General features: G+C 37.4%; 1 protein-coding gene across 1 annotated transcript in view; it reads left to right on the forward strand.

The window, feature by feature from the left end:
• Positions 1–18,184, forward strand: part of ITGBL1 (integrin subunit beta like 1) — a 346,561-nt gene that overhangs the window by 138,805 nt on the left and 189,572 nt on the right. The window contains exon 3 of the mRNA XM_020964037.2: positions 16,769–16,915. Within this exon, the coding sequence (XP_020819696.1) occupies positions 16,769–16,915 (147 nt within the window). The remainder of the gene's footprint in view (positions 1–16,768; positions 16,916–18,184) is intronic.

Genomic DNA, 18,184 nt, shown 5'->3' on the forward strand with positions numbered 1-18,184 from the left:
CTGTTTAACTCCAATCTATCATTTCCAACTGTCTTTCAAACATCTCAAATTAGATGTGCAATAGACATCTTAAACTCAACATATCCAAAATAAAACTCATTCCCCCTCAAACCCCTACCTTCTACCTTTCCTAGTATTATAGAGGGCAACACCATCTTTCCATTTCTCAGGCTCACAAACTAGGAGTTATCTTGTACTCTTCACTCTCTTGCCCCCTATATTTAATCTGTTGCCATGGCCTATCAATTTCACCTCTGTAACATCTCTGATATATGTCCCTTTCTCTCCTCTGACACTGTACCACCCTTGTATACTCTTAGCATCTCATGTCTGTACTGTTGCAATAGTCTGTTGATAGTTCAGTCTGTCTCAAATCTCTCCTTGCACCAATCCATCCTCCATTCAACCACCAAAGTCATTTTTCTTAAGCTCTGGTCCAACCATGTCACCTCCCTACTTAATAAACTCCAGTGGTTTCTTATAGCCTCTAGGATCAAATACAAAATCTTCTGTTTCATGTTCAAAATATTTCATAACCTGACCCCCTCCCATCTTTCTGATGTTCATATATCTTATTGCCTGCCACATGTTCTTCAATCCAGGGATGTTGGCTTCCTTGATGTTCCACAAACAAGACACGCCCGTTTTGGGCTCTGGACGTTTTCTCTGCCTATCCATATCTAGAATGCTCTCCCTTATCTCCACCTACTAATTTCCCTGTATTTGTGCAAGTCCCCACTAAAATTCTGTTTTCTAGAGGATGCCTTTGCCAACCCCTCTTAATTCTAGTGACTTACCTCTGCTAATTATTTCCTATTTATCCTGTATATCGCTTGTTTGTATATGTTTGTTTTTTCCCCCATTAGATTATAAGCTTCTTGAGGGCAGAGACTATATTTTGCCTCTTTTTGGATCTCTGGAGCTTAGCACAGTGCCTGGTACATAGTTAAGTGTTTAATAAATGTTTGTTGATTGATATAGTGGTATGAAAATTTCTGAAGAGTTTTAAAATTTTTTGTTCTTCCTATTTTTATGGATAAGAACAATATTAATCAACAGTATTACATGGCAACCCAAAAAGCTGACTTGAATATAGGGGAAATTACATATAAAACTATATTGAATTGTTTATGATGTCAGGGAAGGAGAAAGGTAGGGGAGGGAGGGAGGGATAGAATTTGGAACTCAAAACTTTAAAGAAAAGCTTTAAAAGTGTTTTAAGATGTAATTGGGGAAAAAATTAAAATGTTATATTTAAAGGTTGTTGGTTTCCCAAAGTAAGGGATGTTATAGTAATAATGTGCCTTATTTTGATCAGATCATATCTGAAGTATTATATTATTATTTATAATATATGTTATAGGTATACTTATAATTATATATTATATTAGTATTATGTATTTTACAATATATTAAATATGTTAGTGTTATATAGTATATAATACTATATATTGATTATGATAGTATTATATTATTTACCTTAGGGTATGATATTGTTGAGTTGGATTCTATTCAGAGGAGGGCTAAAAGGATGGTGAGAGAATTAAGACCATAACATATAAGGACTGGCTCAAGGAAATGGCTGTGTTTAGCCTGAAGGAAAGGATATTGATGGAGTGCTGATAGTTGCTTTGAAGTTGTTGAAGGTCTATAATGTAGAAAATGGATTAAATTATTGGCTCGATATTACAATATCAAGAAGAGTAAGTGGAAGTTGCAGAGAAGCTTAGGTTGTTTGTGAAGAAAAACTTACCTAACAGTCAGAGACATCCAAAATTGGAATAGGTAGCCTATCTTTCAACAAGTACTTATTAAGCACCTACTATGATTTAGGCACTATATTTGTTATTCACAATAGAATGATAAAAACCAAATAGCTGCTGACTGCAAGGATCTTACATTCTATTGGGAGTGGGAAAACAGCATACACTGAAAAAAGGGAATACAAAATAAATAATGAGTAATTTTAAAGTGGAGAGGAAGGCATTAATAATTGGGAGGTATCAGGGTAAACCTCATATAGGAAGTGGCATTTGGACTGATCCATTTTGTATAAAATGAGTTTGAGGTATCTATTGAATACCAAGTTAGAGATGTCTTTTTGAAAATTATTTATGTATTTAATTTTTAATTTATGGAATAAAATAAGCATTTCCATAACATAGTATAATTTAAAAAAAACATTGCACATGAAACTTCAAATCTATTATGTACAACCTGCTATTCCTTTTAAATATATAATAAAGTTTTCCTGGAAATTTCTGACCTACTCCTCCATCTTCCCATAATACATCTATAGAGATATCTTAAGGGCAAAGGAGTAACTAAATCTTGGAGTTATTTGGGTAGAGAGGGATCATTTAAATTGTGCGAAAGTGAAATGGCCTGCCTCAAGAATTGTGGGTTCATTCCCCTGGAGGTCTTCAAGAAGGGGCTAGACAATGATTTGTCAGGTTGTGGTAGGAATTACTTTTGTGTTTAGGTTGGACTAGGTGATCTCTGAAGTCCCTTCTGACTCTCAAATTCTGTTATTCAGATTCTCTGACACATCTTGGCTCTGCTGTTTACTTTTTCTGTGCCCTTGGACAAGTTCTGTTACCGTCCTCAGCTCAAGTGTCCTAGATAACCTTTGAGGTCCCTTCCAATTCTAAATCTGTGATCCTTTGTGGAGGCATGGTACCCATTGTAGAAGACAGCCAGTCTAAGCAATAGGATATTCCATGCAGCACACTGAAGGTAATACATGACTCGTGGTAGTGTGGCTGTCTGCTAGGTGCTATTTCCTAAATTGTAAGTTTGAGGAAATTTGCAAAAATAGTGACTAAGGAATAAAATGAAAGTTATTTCCACCATCTATCATTCGTAGCTAGATACCTGTGCCCGTTAATCAATATAGCAAAGCGTTCAATGAGAAAAGATCACAGGAATTATACAGAACTAAGAGTATAATATGCCCCGGTATTAATTTCAAGCAACTCATTTCTGAAAGGATTCGTTTGTTTTTTCCCTAGGAGGAAAAATATCTAAACATCTTTCCATGCTAAGGACAGTAGTCTCCTTTTAAAGAACAGAATGTGTGTCTGGCTGAGCCAAGCAAACGTCCAGAAAAGGAGGACAGTTCTTATGGCTGTTTGCTGATCTCATTAACAGCTCACAGATTTATCATGCTTAACTGCTGTAAAAAAATGTTCAGCTTCCCACCTTCTTCTCTTCCACTCCCACACTTGCCTGAGTGTCACCCTGTAATGAGTGAGTTACTTGGTCCTAGCATGCAATTTTGTCAGCAAGCAATTTTTTTTTTCTGCCACCATTGTAGCAGACTGAGTTTGGCGAGCTAGGAGGACAGTTTTTAGCAAAGTTAGTTATGGTCCAAGCAGTAATTGCTCATGCATGTGTGGAATGGCTATGTTCCCCACAAGCTGGGCTTGACTCATTCCATCTGACACTTGCTTCTGCTGGCACAAAAACTGAAGATTATCGCAAGGTAGCCACACGTGAGCCAATATCTTTCCTTAACTTTCTGTGGGAATGGATGTATGGTCCCAGATTCACATTGCAGACTCTTCTATTCTCTAATTATTTTAAACATAAACAAATGTTTTATAAGAGAAAACAGTAGAAGTTATCCAAAATAGGAAGAATTTATGTGCTGCTTTAGTTTGGAGTAAACAACTTGGTTTTCAACATTTGGAAAATCAATTGCTTTATAGGTTCAAGAAATACGCAGAATAGATGCACAAAAATTAGACATTTTAAATCTACAGTAATACAATCCACTATAATACTATATACTCTATGGTATAAATTGATAAAAATATAAGAGGAAATGGAATGAAATGTGTAAATGCAAATGAAACTAATAGTGTTGCCAAAAAGTACTATTCATAAAAAACCCAACCAAACAAAAAGAACTCATAAATTTGACTTTTATGAGAGCGAAGTATTATAAGAATGAAAACTTCAAAAGTACAATTTTTTTTAGTTATTTTATTTACAACTCAATCCTGGCTCTCTATTTCTATTGACAAGTAATTAAAGATGCCTAAAGATTGTTGAATTGGTTCCAAGAAATGGTCAGATTCCTATGAATTCTTGGTATCAAGACCAGCTATTTAGTTCCAGTTGCAAAGAAGCCAGTGTGCACATTCCTTCCTTACTCTTTGGAATCAATATGTTTTAGCAGAGTTTGCTGTAAATGGGGATTTCTTTAAAACAAGGCCCATTTTCTTTCTAACTTAGTAGCATGTGATTGTTTGTTTTAAAAGTGGGATCCCCAGGGGGGCAGCTAGGTTGCACAGTGGATAGAGCTCTGGCCTTGGAGTCAGGAGGAGGTGAGTTCAAATCCAGTCTCAGACACATGGCACTTAGTAGCTGTATTACCCTGGGCAAGTCACTTAACCCCAATTGCCTCACCAAAAAAGGAAAAAAAAAGTGGGATCCCCAAATGACCCAAGTGGAAAATTGAGAATGAGAAATGTAGATGGGAGAATAGTCAATCAGCTATCATTTATTAAGCACCTACTATGTGCCAGGTACTGTGCTAAGCACCGTGGTTACAAAAAAAAATGGGGGGGAGGAGTTCATGCTCTCAAGAAGCTCACAGTCTAATGGGGGAGACAAAATGACAAAAAAAGAGAAAAAGACATGTATAAAAAAATAAATGCAGGATAAATTGGAGACAATCTCAGTGGGAAGGCACTAAGATTAAGTAGGACTGGGAGAGGCTTTATGCAGAAGCTGGGACTTTAGCTGAAACTCAAAGAAAGCCAGAGAAGCTAACCCACTGCTGTGGAAGACCAGCAAAATTTGTCCTGCTTGGTATCACAGCCCATTGCTTGGAGTTATGGAGGTCAAGGTCATATGGTAAAATGAAACAAAACAAAACAAAACAAAACAAAAAACCAACAACAAGTTTTCAGTTGGAAGACCTGGATTCAAATCCTAGCTCTTGTCCTTACTACTTGTATGATTATGGGCAATTCACATAACCCTTTTAGCCTCAGTTTCCTCATATATAAAATGAGAGGTGTAGACTACATTGACTCCAAGGTGCCTTCCATCTCTAGTTTTATGATTCTGCGGTCCCATGATTTTAACTTGCCAAGACCCTTTTCCTTCGTCTAACTTTCAGCATATTCTTTACCTCAGGATCTGCCTCCTGTTCTGTGATAGACCTTCTTTATCTTGAACCATCTGATCCATATCTCCAGGGGCATGTGTATATTTCCTTTGCCAGAACGTTCCCTAATTCAAAACTACTACCAAAATTTAGCTCTCCATTTTTCTCTTTTTATATGAAAATGTAAACTATAAGTCAATCTGGCATGTAGTAGTAGCTCAGGATTGGACCTGTAATTTTATCGGTATAGGTGATTCCCAGATTCTCCTCTACTGATGAAGATTAGCTCCTCCTCTTGAAACTTAAGTGTCATAGAGAATTGCTAGGGCATTACTCTGGATCACACAGCCAGTGTAAGTTAGAAGTAATACCCAGGTCTTCTTGACCCCAAGACTAGATCTCTCCATAATACTATGCTCTTCATCTCTTCCTATCAATTATAAAATTGAAAGAAGAGAGACAGCGGGGGGGGGGGGAGAGAGAGAGAGAGAGAGAAGAGAGAGAAGAGAGAGAGAGAGAGAGAGAGAGAGAGGGAGAGAGGGAGAGAGAGAGAGAGGACAGAGAGAGAGAGAGGGAGAGAGAGAGAGAGAGAGAGAGAGAGGGAGAGAGAGAGAGAGAGAGAGAGAGAGAGAGAGAGAGAGAGAGAGAGAGAGAGAGAGAGAGAGAGAGAGAGAATCTCCACTAGAACATTAAGTGAAGAAATCAGTACAGTTGGCATCAAGTGCAATCCAGGTCCTTCACATACACCTAAATAAGAATAGTAAATAATAATAATGATATTAATAATAATAGCATTTATATAGCTCTTTAAGATTTGCAAAGTACTTTACAAATCATTTTATCCTCACAAAAAGGTAGAAAGTGTCGTTATTATCATTATTATTTTCATTTACAAATGTGGAAACTGACACAGGCATAGATCAAGTGGCTTGCCCAGACTCACACAGCTCATAAGTTTAGAGGTCATATTGGAATTCAGGACTTCCTAACTTCAGGTCTTCCTGGCTCCATGTCCAGTGCTCTATCCATTGTTCCACCCAGCTAAGAACAAGATTTGCTACAAAACATAGAGACAAACTCAAAGATTGGGGTCTACATAATAGGGAACTATTTGGAATATGGGATGGTACTAAAATCCAACTCCATCTCTCACCCTGACTGTGTAACTTGAGACAAGTCATTTATCCTCTGTGGGCATCTCTCTAAGACCATAAGTTGCCAAATGGCTGCAGACTTGTATTGTCAGAGGGAGATTCTAAGCAGAGAGCTTCTTACAATGGAATCATAATACCAGACAAAACTCAAACCAAATATTTTTTTTCATTCCCAACTGACCAGTGCTTATTTTACAGCTGGTTTATCAATTTCTCTCTCTCTAGCATTTGACAATGTTGACCTTCCCTTTTTGTAACTCTCTCCTTTGGGCTATACTACCACTAGTTAAGTCCCATATATATGTGTGATATTGAATATATCTTCCATGACTATAGCAAATATTTTTTGGCAAGTCTTCCTATTTAATGCCTTTGTTGACATTAATATTGTTACACATCATCCAGAAATCAGCCTCCAGCTTCTTGGAATTTTAATTAAAATTTCCAAATCTTTTTGCCATTACTTTGAAATACCATGAGGTTTTTTTTTGCTAATATTCACAAATTTAGAAAATTTCACTGAAATTATTTTTAAAAAGATCTTTAGGATTCATGCGAGCCTTTGTTTTGTTTCAATTCAGTTTGACTTAGTCATGAACTAAATAGCAAGTTAATCTTAATACTTTTAGTTGTATTCTGATTTTGGTGAAAATAAGTAAATTCTGAGAGAATTTTTATGGAGCATGTTGACAATTATACAATAGTAAGTGATATGTTGTTCAGTTCAACTTGATTAAAAAATGCCTTTTATGAGAAACAAGTAACAAGTACTGGCCAGATATAATGCTTGACTCTGCACATACAAAGAGAAAGCGGTTACTGCCTTCAAGGAGCATGCATTCTACATTCAATCCATAAAATTTGGTGGCTCTAATTTGGAATAATGGGGTGCAAGGCCTGGAGTCAGGAAGACCTGAGTTCAAATGCAGCGTCAGATACTCACTAGCTGGGTGACCTTGGGCAAGGCACATAGCCCTGTTTGCCTCAGTTTCCTCAACTGTAAAATGAACTGGAGAAGGAAATGCCAAACCACTCCAGAACCTTTGCCGAGAAAACCCCAAATGGAGTCACAGAGAGTTGGACACGACTGAAATGAATGAACAACAACAAATTTGAAATAACAGAATATCAGTGTTGGAAGAGAATCGTAGAGCATCTAATCTTTTAACTTTTATAGATGAGCAACTTGAAACCCAGAGAGATTATGGAATTTATTGAAGGTCACGTAGATATTTAATGACAGAGTGGGGCCTAAAGGCTGGGCCTTCTTATGACCATTACTTTCTCAACCACCTTCCTCTCTTTTCTAACAGCCGACTATATACAGCTGGATAACCTCTCTACAAGGGATTGTTTTGTTATCCAGGCAGATTCTGGCCTGACTAAAGTAGGGAATCACTTGAAAGGCACCTGGAAAAATCTCCCAGAAGGGTTTAATTACTTTCATCTCAGATAAAAGCAGTTGACTTATTTTTTACTCTTCCCTTTCTATATCAGAAGAAGAATGGTATGGCCATTGCTCAGATTCAGGATCAGAGATTATCTTTATGATGTCAAAGTGGGTTAAATTATACCAAAGGGAGCCTGCAAACCAGTATTGCTAGACAACTTGTCTTAAAAGCTACCCAACCTATTAGTTCCATTCAAGTTTTTCTATGATTCTAGCCCATGTGACTTTTAGGGATTTTGACGTCATCCGCCTTCAGTTCATATTTTTTACTCTTTTGTCTATTACCTCTTCCTAGAACTATGTTTAGTGGTTACAATGATAGCATGTAGAGAGGGAAGGTCATTTGTTCCAATCTCCTCATTGTACAATGAGAAAACTGAGGGACAAGGACCTAGTACTTTATTTGCCCAAGGTCATATGGCTAGCTAGTAGCAGAGCTTTGATCTGACTCACCTTTTAATGAGTTAACATGATTCCTAAGCTGATTCTTTGGATTAGACTGTGGCATTTGATAATTAACTAATCAGTCCATCAACAAGTCCTTATTAAATGCTTATTCTGTTCCAGGCACTATGATAAGCACTGGTGAAATAACTGCTGCCCTCAAAAACTTAAATACTTTAATGTACATATGTAAGTATATGCATATGCATATGGGTGTGTGTGTATATATATACATATACACACACACACACATATATATTCACATATATGTATCATATAAAATGGATACAAGGCAATTTTGGCAGAGAGAGCTCTAGTAGATTTTTATCAAGAAAATGGTAATTGCTCTGAATTTTGTAGGGAACCAGGGATTTGAAGAGATTGTTGTGAGGAAGGAATATATTCTAGTCATGGAGACAAGGTCTGGAGATACATGTATATGGAACTAGGAGCTGCTCAGTATGGCTGCATTAGAGTTAATGGAGGAAAGTAATTTGTAAGATTATTGGAAAGGTAAGACTAAGTTAGATACTGAAGAGAGATGAATGCCAAAAAGGAGTTTATATTTGATCCTGAAGTAAATAGGAAACCCTCAAAGTCTATGGAGTTGGCATGTGATATGATCAGAATTTTGCTGTAGAGAAGATACTTCTGCTAATGGGGGTAATGGATTAAAATGGGGAGAGGCTTGAGCCAAGGAGACCAATTTAAAAGCTATTACAATAATCCAGGCAAGAGGAGATGAGCACCAGAACTAGGGTAGTGGCTGGTGTAAATTGAAAGATGGGGACACATATGAAAGATGTGATGGAGATAGCAATGGCAAAATTTAGTACAATGACTAAATTAATTTACTTCTTTACTTTAGAGCTTTATTTTCTTTTCCTCCTTTCTTTCCTTTTCCATGGACAGGCTTCCAAGAATGAATAACACTAGTGAACCTGACTTCCTTGGCACTTTTGTGTGTCAGCCATAGAGACCCAAGATAATCTTATAAAAAGGGCCGAAAACAAATTGAATTGAAACCTTCTTAAAAACTTGATTCCTTTGCTATAGTGGAAATATGGTTATATCTAATTGAATTTATAAATATTTTTAGGGCCAGATATGTTTAATATAAAATTTAACTGAATGACAAGGATTGAGTCCTTGTGTTTGACATATGGCCTAATGAATAGTATATGTGGAGACTCAGTTACTAGATACATATAAGGATAAGTTCTCTTTATCTCTGCTAAGATGCAAATAGATACTACTTTTCTAAATATATATATACAGGTGTATACATTGAAAAAAATCCCCAGAGGATTATTTTTCACCTTTTCCAGACTTAGGAGGGCATGAAGCCAAAGTGTAGCAAATCCAATGGTAAAATTATCTCAGGTTGCTTATTTGAGTACAGAATGCACATGTGCTTCCCTCAGCCAGGAAAAAAAAAGAGCTTTATCCTCTGCTTTGTTTTTTATTTCCATCATTTTTTTATTTTGGCAGGGGTGGAGATGACCAAATATATGTATGTGTGTGTGTGTGTGTGTGTGTGTGTGTGTGTGTGTGTATAGACGTATATATATATATACGTCTATACACACACACACACACGTACATTTGTGTGTGTGTGTATTTTTGTAGAAGGCCATTGGTAAAGAATGCACCAAGCCTGACAAAGTATTTTTCTTTCCATGTGAAAGCAGTTTATTTTAATTTAAAGACCAGAAATGTTTTCCTCCTTAGTGCACTAATTTATTTTGATTAGCATTTATCTTTACAGACTGAGGGAGATTAGTGACTTTGCACATCTTCTAGCCCTGAGTAAAGGAGATTATGAAACTACATTGTTATATTGTTTATTTAAAGAACCACAAAAAAAATTTTTCCCCTGGCATTTTTCAAAGCTGCAGACCTTTATCAGCAGAGATCAAGTCATTAGCTCACTTGGAAAGCAAGCAGTGAGGAAGGTTGGCTAAGCTAAGCCCTTGTGTTCTTAAAAATCAAAGTAAGGTATTTTCATTTTACCCTCCACAGGGGCTTATCTTCATTTGCCAGTGAAGACTACCAAATACCACTGACCACCACTGAAGCAACAAAAAATAGCAGTTAAATCCCCCCCCCCAGGCCCACTCCCAACCCAATAAATTGGTTTGGGGATGTTTGGCTTTGTAGACATTCAGTTTTTGCCTTGACTCATTTGGCTCGGCTTTGAAGGTCAGCACTTATTTTCAAGTATATGGGATTGTTCATTTTGAGGTACATGTTTCATACCTGTGGAAATTAAGTTACCAACAAAAGAAAACTCAAGCTGGAGTTTGACTTTATTAATAGTGTGGAGTGGTCTGGGCAGCCACCAGCAACTGAGTTATGCTTGGCTTCCTCAGATGAGTTATTAACATCACCTTTTACATGGATTTATATGATAGAACTCAGTCACATTAGTACCTAATTTTGTTCTGATCCCCCATCAGAATAGCAGAAGACTGGGCATTCTAACTTTAATTTCAATCAAGTTTTTAACCACTATTTCATGTGGAAATACATAGAAAGATCTGTGATTTGTGATTTCCTCAGTATGGGGAACTCCTGACATGGAAATTCTTTCCATGTGACTTAGTAGAAAAGTTCTAGAAAATTAATAGAGGCACCTACAAGGTTAAATTACTCTTTGGCTAATGTCATTCAGCTGGTCAGTGTCAAAAGTGAATTCAAAATCATGACTTTCTAACTATGAACCTGTTACCCTCTATATTACATCACTGCTGTCTAATACAACATGATAATAGAAGAGGGGAAGCTAACCACATAAAGCCTAGATCAGGTAGGCAATTTATGTCCTTGATGTTACTGGCTGACAATGGGGCTATTATTGGTAGAACCCACCATCATATTTACCTTGGTATTATTTCTCTTCTTCCCCTCCCTTCTTGTTCACTCTCCCTCAAACTTTTATTTATTTACTTTTCTGACCTTTCCCCTCTCCTACATTTAAAACTATTGACAGAAACCTAGGCATTGCTTAGTAGCATGTAAAAAGGTTCCCAACCTCTAGTCTATTTGGACAGGCTCTAAGGAGAGAAATGCCATTACTTCATATCAAATTGAAAGGAAGTCTTGGTAGTCTTCCATGTTTTTATGTTCGGACTCCAAGAACCTACCATAGGATCATGTGATTTTAGATTAGAGTTGGATAAGACCTCACATACCACCATTGTGCTCAACCCCTTTATTTTACATATGAAGAAACTGAGATACCAAACCTTTAAGTGACTAGCCTAAGGTCATATACCTAGTAAGTATCTGAGATAGAATTTGATCTTCATTTTCCTGAATCTCTTTCCAAGTCCAGTGCCCTATTCTTTATATCAGCTTGTCTTTCAGAGCAAAAGTTATTTTTGTTTCTCTTCTTAGGAACACATATTTAAAAGTGGCAAAAACAAAAAAAAGCCCCTCAAAACTCTGTCATCATTGTTAATTTGCAGAGGCTCTCAAAGATTCAGTTTTAAACCACTTTCAGATTTCAAGGCCCATATCTAATCAATTAGTCAACAAGCATTTATTAAACACTGTAAGAGGCAGTGTCCTAAACTTTAGGAATATAAAGAAAGATGAAAATGACCCTGCTGTCAAGTAGCTTAAACTCAAATGGGGGGGAGGGGTGTAATATGTAAAAAGCTAGACACATAAAAGATATACACTATATTCGATATTCAAGGTCCTTCATAACATTGGCCCTTCCTACCATTCCATTTTTCTTAAACCTTAGTCCTAACCCCCACCCATATACATTGTGATGCAGTGACACTTGACTCCTTGTTATGCCTTGAACAAAGCACTCCATCTCCAAATTCTGAGCATTTTTATTGACTTTACCCCATGCCTAGAGTTCTGTACCTCTTCATGTAGACCTCCTGACTTTCCTGTCTTCTTTCAAGTTCCAGCTAAAGACCTACCTTCTGTAGGAAGCCTTTCCCAATCCCCCTAATCCAAGGCCTTCCCTCTGTTGACTGACTCCAATTTATTCTGTAAATAGCTTGTTTGTTCAGAGTTGTTTGCATACTGTCTCTCTGTGTGAGCTGGAAGTACCTCGAGGGCAGAGACTTTCTTTTGCCTTTCTTTATGACACTAGCACTTAGCATCAACGCCTGGTACATACCAGGCTTTTAATAAATGTGTTTTGATTGACTTGAGTAGGGGGAAGATAATATGAGTAGGAAAGGCCCTAGCAACCAAGAGGACCAGGAAAGGCTACCAGCTGAAGGTAGGATTTGAACAGAATCTCAAAGATGGAGAATCTAAAAAGAGGAGGGTGAGGGAGGGGACAGAATATTCTAGACAGAGGTAAGAGCTAGAGCAAAGGCACGGAGATGAGAGATGAAAGGTCATGCCGTGTGAACAGCAAGTAGACTTGTGTTGCTGGGGCACAGAGGGTGTGGAGGTTATTAAAGTGTAATAGGACTGGAAAGCTACAAAAGAGCTACGTTAGGAAGAGCTTTAAATGCCAATCAGAAGACATATATTTGATCTTGGAAGTTAATAGGGAGCCCTTGGAATTCACTGAGTAGGGGTTGACACTCAGACCTTTGCTTAAAAACAAACAAACAAAATAAACAAAAAAAAACACTTTGGCAGTGGAATGGAGGAATGCTTAGAGTGAGGTGGGATTTGAGGCAGAGATACCAGTTAGGAAACTACTATAATAGTATAGGCTAAATCTTTTTAAAATGAAAATATGTAAAAACAGAATAGAAAACCAAAAATGTGACACAATTCAAATATGTGTGCACATTGAATATGTGCAATATAAATTTAACAAATCCTGTGCAAACTTTTTTTCTAAGGGAGAAATCCCAACTGTAATATAAGATCAGAGTTGAAATTGACTAAGACAAGACCCAGAAATGCTTATCCTCAGAGTTGAGTAGTCATAATCCCTTACTCACTAAATTTGAAGCCCCGTTTGATTGTGATGACTAAAGTAACCCTTCTGTTTCACCTCTGATTACTCCTGGTTATTATACCAAAGAAATATTGTATTTAAATGTCCTGAAAGCACTAACACAGCATCGAAATTGCTAATTTACAACCAAGAGGAGTTTAGGCACTCTAAGAATTTGGCTTAACATTTTAATAAATAGATTGGATGGTTGAGTAGAGAGAGCACTTATGTTTGTTGATGATACCAAGTTGGCGGGGATTGCTTGCACTCTGGAGGGCAGGACTGGAATTGAAAATGATATAAACAACTTGGAGGAGTAGTCTGCTTCAAATGAGATGAATTTCAATAAGGGCATATGCAATACTTTCTATTTAGGACAGGATAATTAATTCCACAAATGCCGTACGATTAGGAGCTGGCTACACGGAATATGGCATATGGAAGAACATTGCTGAGAGACAGAGCGGAACACATACTCATGCTGTGTCTGTCTATGGCCAGACTAATGGACTGTGACAGATCTTAACCATTTATCTTGGCTGATCAATCTGGATCACTCCGTGATAGATTTGTCTATGGTGCATCTGAGTACCCAGTTTGCCAAACAGGACATGACTCTGTTGTGCCATGGCCTGTTTATTTTAAATATAGGGACAGACATCTTTGTGAGATCATGAAAGGTGATTGGCTTTGGAGGGAAGAAATCAACTTTCATGTTATATATAGTCAATCCAATCTTTGATTACTCATTGCTTGCAAAGCACTAGGAAGGAAGCGCTGCTTTTTTTCTCTTTGGCACTAATGAGACATCAGCTGTAGCTCTATGAATTCAGTTCTATTCCATAGACATTTATTACACACTGGAATAAGCTGATCACCTGAAATCTTATCTCCATGCAGATTGACTCAGGTTTTCATACTCAACATCTTTGCATCTCACCTTTAGTTGCCTCTCCCCTCTCACTGAAGGGTGAAGCATTAAATCCTTCCCAAAGCCTTCTTTTATGGAGGGCTTAAAAGATTCCAGGTTAATCCATTTATCATCAGCAGCTCAGCTTGACTTCATGGAACCAAGGAACACCATGGCCCCATACTGATTACCACCTGATAGCTTGCCTTTCAGCTTTCTTTTATGTGTTGTCCTTCTCTGTTAGATTGTTAGCTCCTTGAGGGCAGGTGCTATCTCTTTTTATTATTATTATTTGTATCCCCAGCCACAGATTCTGGTACACAGTAGGTGCTTAATATTTTTAATTGAATCTGCTACATGCAAGGCTCTATGCCTTGTGGGGGGAATACATAGCTATCTTAGAGAGAATTTTCAGAAAATAATTGCTTTCCCTTCCAGCTATGCAAATCCTATTCTTCCATTCATCCCCCAAGGCTCATCTTAAGTCCTACCACTTCAAAGAAACCTTCCTTGAGTATTCTAGTGGTCCTGATACCTCTCTTCTCTTTGGTCTATTACAGAACTTACATTCTCTATAGTCCCCATCCTAGCTGGGCATAGTTTTGTATAGTACTCAACCGATCATTCAGGTTAGCAGTGTCTCCATATAATAGACTGTCTCTATCTCTCTCAATTCTAGATTAGTTGTATCCACAACATTATGAGACCTCTCTTCTGATTCATAATAAAACAGAGAAATAAGAGTGATGGAGATGGAAATGAGAAAGACAGAGGGAAGAAGGGGAAGAGGAGGAGGAGACAAAGGTGAAGAAGGGGGGGGAGAAGGAGAGAGAGAGAGAGAGAGAGAGAGAGAGAGAGAGAGAGAGAGAGAGAGACAGAGAGACAGAGAGAGACAGAGATCTTGATGCAATGGAGAAAGTGCTGTACTTGGGTCAGCACAGTGGCTACACAAAACACATAGTAGGCTCTCTTTGTATTTCTGTCTCTGTCTTTCTGTCTCTAATGCAAAGAGTGTTGAACTTAGAGTCATAGGAATTTGACTCCTGCCTGCCACTGTCTGTGTAACCTTGGGCAAGTCACTTAATCTTTCTGGGTCTGTTTTCTGATCTGTAAAAAACAAAGAGGTCAGACTAAATGATGTCAGAAGTCACTTCCATCTCTCAATCTCTGATCCTATGATTCTAGAAAATGTTTGTTGCTATTGCTAATGACAGTACTATAGTGTTTAATGTTTTTTGTCACATGTTCCCAATTGGATTATTAGTTCCTTGAAGATAAGAGACAGAGGCAGCTAGGTGGTACAGTGGATACAGTACTGGACCTCAGACTTCCAAATCCAGCCTCAGACATTTACTAGCTGTGTGACCATAGGCAAATCATTTAACCTCTTTGCCTCAGTTTCCTCAAATGTAAAGTGGGAATAATAATAGCACCTCCCAGGGTTATTGAGATCAAGAAAAATAATATTTGTAAAGCACTTAGAACAGCGCTTGGTGTATAGTAGGCACTTAGTAAAAGCTTTTTTCCTTCCTTTCTTCCATGTACTTCTGGGGCCCAACTTAGTTGGACACAGTTTTTCATAGTACCCAGCTTGTACTTGTCTGTTGATTGGTTTATGAGAAATAAAACTTCAGCCAAGCAAGGACTCAAGTGACAGCCACAGTTGTAAGAAAGGTCATTGGATACTCCCTAGGAAAAGAATCATGAATTTTTGATCATTCCTTTGAAAAGAATGGAGAATACCTTTAATAAATCAGTGAAGTCTTTTGATTTGTAAGCAAAGACATTTACTGTTTTAAAAAAAGCTTTTAGTTTTATCTGTAATATGTCAATACTTTATGATCTATGTTGGTGCAGGAAGTATGCATACTCTAATAAGATGACTGATCCTCAATCTTTCTATAACATATAGTTTTCAACAGGTTTTTTTGGCCAAAAAGGAAAAAATACACACACACACACACACACACACACACACACACACACACACATACACGCACAGCCACCCACCCACCACCACCACCACCACCACCACCACCACCCCCAGGGGTAAATCTAGTGATGAGCTTCTCCAAACTTAGCTAGGCTGGTCTCAAGAAGACTAATGTACCATGGACCACTGGACTCCAACTTAAAGCTTTTCCAGCATCAGAACTCATCCTCCCCTAACATAATCTTTAAGAACACAGCCACCTCCATGCTTTGATGAAGTATCAGAGTGGGACTTTCATGGGAAAAAAAAGCATTCTTCCAACTGCAATTAAATGACAACTAACAACCTATCAACAAGCATTCATTAAGCACCTATTATATTCCAGGAACTTAGCACATGCAGGGTGAATGAAAGGAATTCCACATTAAGAATAGTATCAGGGCATACTTTTTTTTTATATTGAGAATTAATATCAACTATTATCTATATTTAATAGACACAGATATGACTTTGAATTTAGCTGTACAAATACTATAAAATAAATAAACATTTCAGTTTTTGATGAAAAATCTGCAAAGATTATTGGCTTATTGTTTTGCCACATATCCTAAGGTTTCTTGATAAACTCACTTTGGCTAACTTAGAGTAATTTATTTAAAATGAACTATATGAAAGGAACATTTTGCCCAGTATTGATAGAAAGCCTTAGGAGCAGTAAATAGAAAGACCCACCAGAGCTGTTTCTGTTTGGTACTCATGCACCCTTAGAGTGTTTATTCTCCCTGATTTATGTTATTATGTTAATTGGATACTACTTTGTTGAATTCCTAGGCCATGGAAAGTGTGACTGTGGCAAGTGTAAGTGTGATGAAGGATGGTATGGTGAAGCTTGCCAATATCCAACTAATTGCAACCTTACAAAGAAAAAAAGTAATCAGATGTGTAAGAATTCTCAAGATACCATCTGTTCGAATGCAGGTAAGAATTTTATTTTTCCTTATGAATTTAATCTTTCCCCCTGTTAACTTGAAGACTGTGCTAATTATGTTTTGAGTAAAATGTTCAGCTTTGGGCCTTTTAATGGAAGTGTGTTGTTGTGGAGAAATGCTGAAGCACTGAGTATGAATGCACTTTCCTGAAATGAAATTCAGATAAATCAATAGGGAAAAAAATGTCATCTTGCTGAAGCTCACAAGATTGACATATACTCCAGCTGTTCCAAATGCTTTCTTCATACAGGATATTCACGGGAAACAAAACCTCAGCAACATCTTATGTAAATTGCCAAAGAGAAGTTTCAATGCTGGATTAAATCTTTTAGGAGGTATTTAAGTAAACTGACTTAATTATTTTCTCTGTTATAGATGGAGAAATCTAAAGCATTCTCCATCTCTGTTATAGATGGAGAATGCTTTAGATTTCTACCTTAACATCAATTAGACCCATAGCCATTTCAGAGTGATGGATGTTTCATCTGACCTGGTTATAAAACTCAGGGAAAAAAAAAAGAAAACAAAACAAAACATAGTAACTACAGGAACAGAGAGGGATGTAGATTTTTTGTTTTGACAAAAATACATCATGATGTTTAGAAGGCATTTGAAAACATTCCTCAGAGATTGATGAAAAAAGCTGCTAAGACTCATTACCAAAACTGGGTGACAGGAAATACTTGCAGTTCATGCTGACTTGAGTGGTCTTTACCAGTATAAACAAAATCACCCACCCTTTACTTCGCTGTGCTGGCCATGTCATCAGTCAAAATCACATACTGGTCTTGTGGAGAAAACAAGGTATTAAATATGAAAGTGGTGATTTTGTCAGCATTTTGGGGGCCTGTGTGTATTGGCAGAGCCCTTTCTGACTCACAGTTGGGACCTAGTCACAGGTTCTTTGATTCCTACAGCTTTCTTTGTGTGAAAAGGTACATGGGAACTAAGTTTCTGATTATAACTAATGGATAGCTCTTAGGGTCACGTCCAGAGTGAGTTGTCATTGCCTCGGGAAAGGCATTTCATTGGTCCTGGGTCACTTTGTATTGTCACTGATATTCCCAAATATTTACCCTGAGCATTAATTCCAGGCCCTCATTTCCAATGGCTGGCTGTACTTTTCCACATGTATATCTCTACTGGAATCTCAGATGCCATTTTATCATTTTCTTATTAAAAACCTTTTATTACCATTTTGTTCCCAGCACCAACATTCTTCCAATCAACTCAATAATTCCACATTTTAGAATTGTTG

This window comes from Phascolarctos cinereus, unplaced genomic scaffold, assembly GCF_003287225.1.
Source record: "Phascolarctos cinereus isolate Bilbo 61053 unplaced genomic scaffold, phaCin_HiC Scaffold_7;HRSCAF=346, whole genome shotgun sequence".
NCBI classification, from domain to species: Eukaryota; Metazoa; Chordata; class Mammalia; order Diprotodontia; family Phascolarctidae; genus Phascolarctos; species Phascolarctos cinereus.